The 622-nt window shown below is 51.9% G+C and overlaps 1 protein-coding gene across 1 annotated transcript in view; it reads right to left on the bottom strand.

Annotated features, from left to right (window-relative positions):
* PTCH2 (patched 2) overlaps window positions 1-622 on the bottom strand; it is a 44,476-nt gene that overhangs the window by 26,425 nt on the left and 17,429 nt on the right. The window contains exon 4 of the mRNA XM_018574231.1: window positions 315-384. Coding sequence (XP_018429733.1) covers window positions 315-384 — 70 coding nt within the window. The remainder of the gene's footprint in view (window positions 1-314; window positions 385-622) is intronic.

The following is a 622-nucleotide window of genomic DNA, read 5'->3' as shown; positions in this document are numbered from 1 at the left end:
CATCCACCTCCCCATCCACCCCCCACCGCCCCATCCAGCTATAAAAGTTTCAATTAAACTCCAAACTTTCCAAAGGAAGGCATAAAGCTAACTCAAGCCCGCAACTGACAAACCACAACTCCCAGCATGCCTTGCAAGCCGAAGCTCCAAATCTAGGCCGGGGGTCGAGTGCTGCCCCGCGCAAAAGGATTCTGGGTAAGCAGCCTGCATGCATGGAAGTTGTCGTGTAAAACTCAGGTCTGTTTTAATGGCTGAGGAGCCAGCGAGCTTCCCTAGTGAATAAAAGAGGAGCGTTGCCGCCCCGGCACACTCACCCTCTCGATCATCCCGTTTTCGATAATCGGCACGCCGGACTTGTAGCAGATCTTGTTCAGATCCCACGACCTGTAAGAAGAAGATATATAGATGACGGTTCCCGGCGGATTAAGGCACTTCTGTCCCCCACGAGGTTGTGCAGCGTCTGGGATCCTTTACGTTAGACGCAAGGGATGTCCAAACTCCGGCCCTCCAGCTGTGGGGTGGAACTACAAATCCCATGAGCCATCGCAAGATTCTCACAGCCACAGACAGGACTCATTAGAGTATTAGAGTGTTGTATGAATGTATAAGCTTATGGAGGAGC

Source organism: Nanorana parkeri, unplaced genomic scaffold, assembly GCF_000935625.1.
Source record: "Nanorana parkeri isolate BGI_ZX_2015 unplaced genomic scaffold, ASM93562v1 scaffold2830, whole genome shotgun sequence".
NCBI lineage: Eukaryota > Metazoa > Chordata > Amphibia > Anura > Dicroglossidae > Nanorana > Nanorana parkeri.
This window is presented reverse-complemented; position numbering and strand designations above follow the sequence as displayed.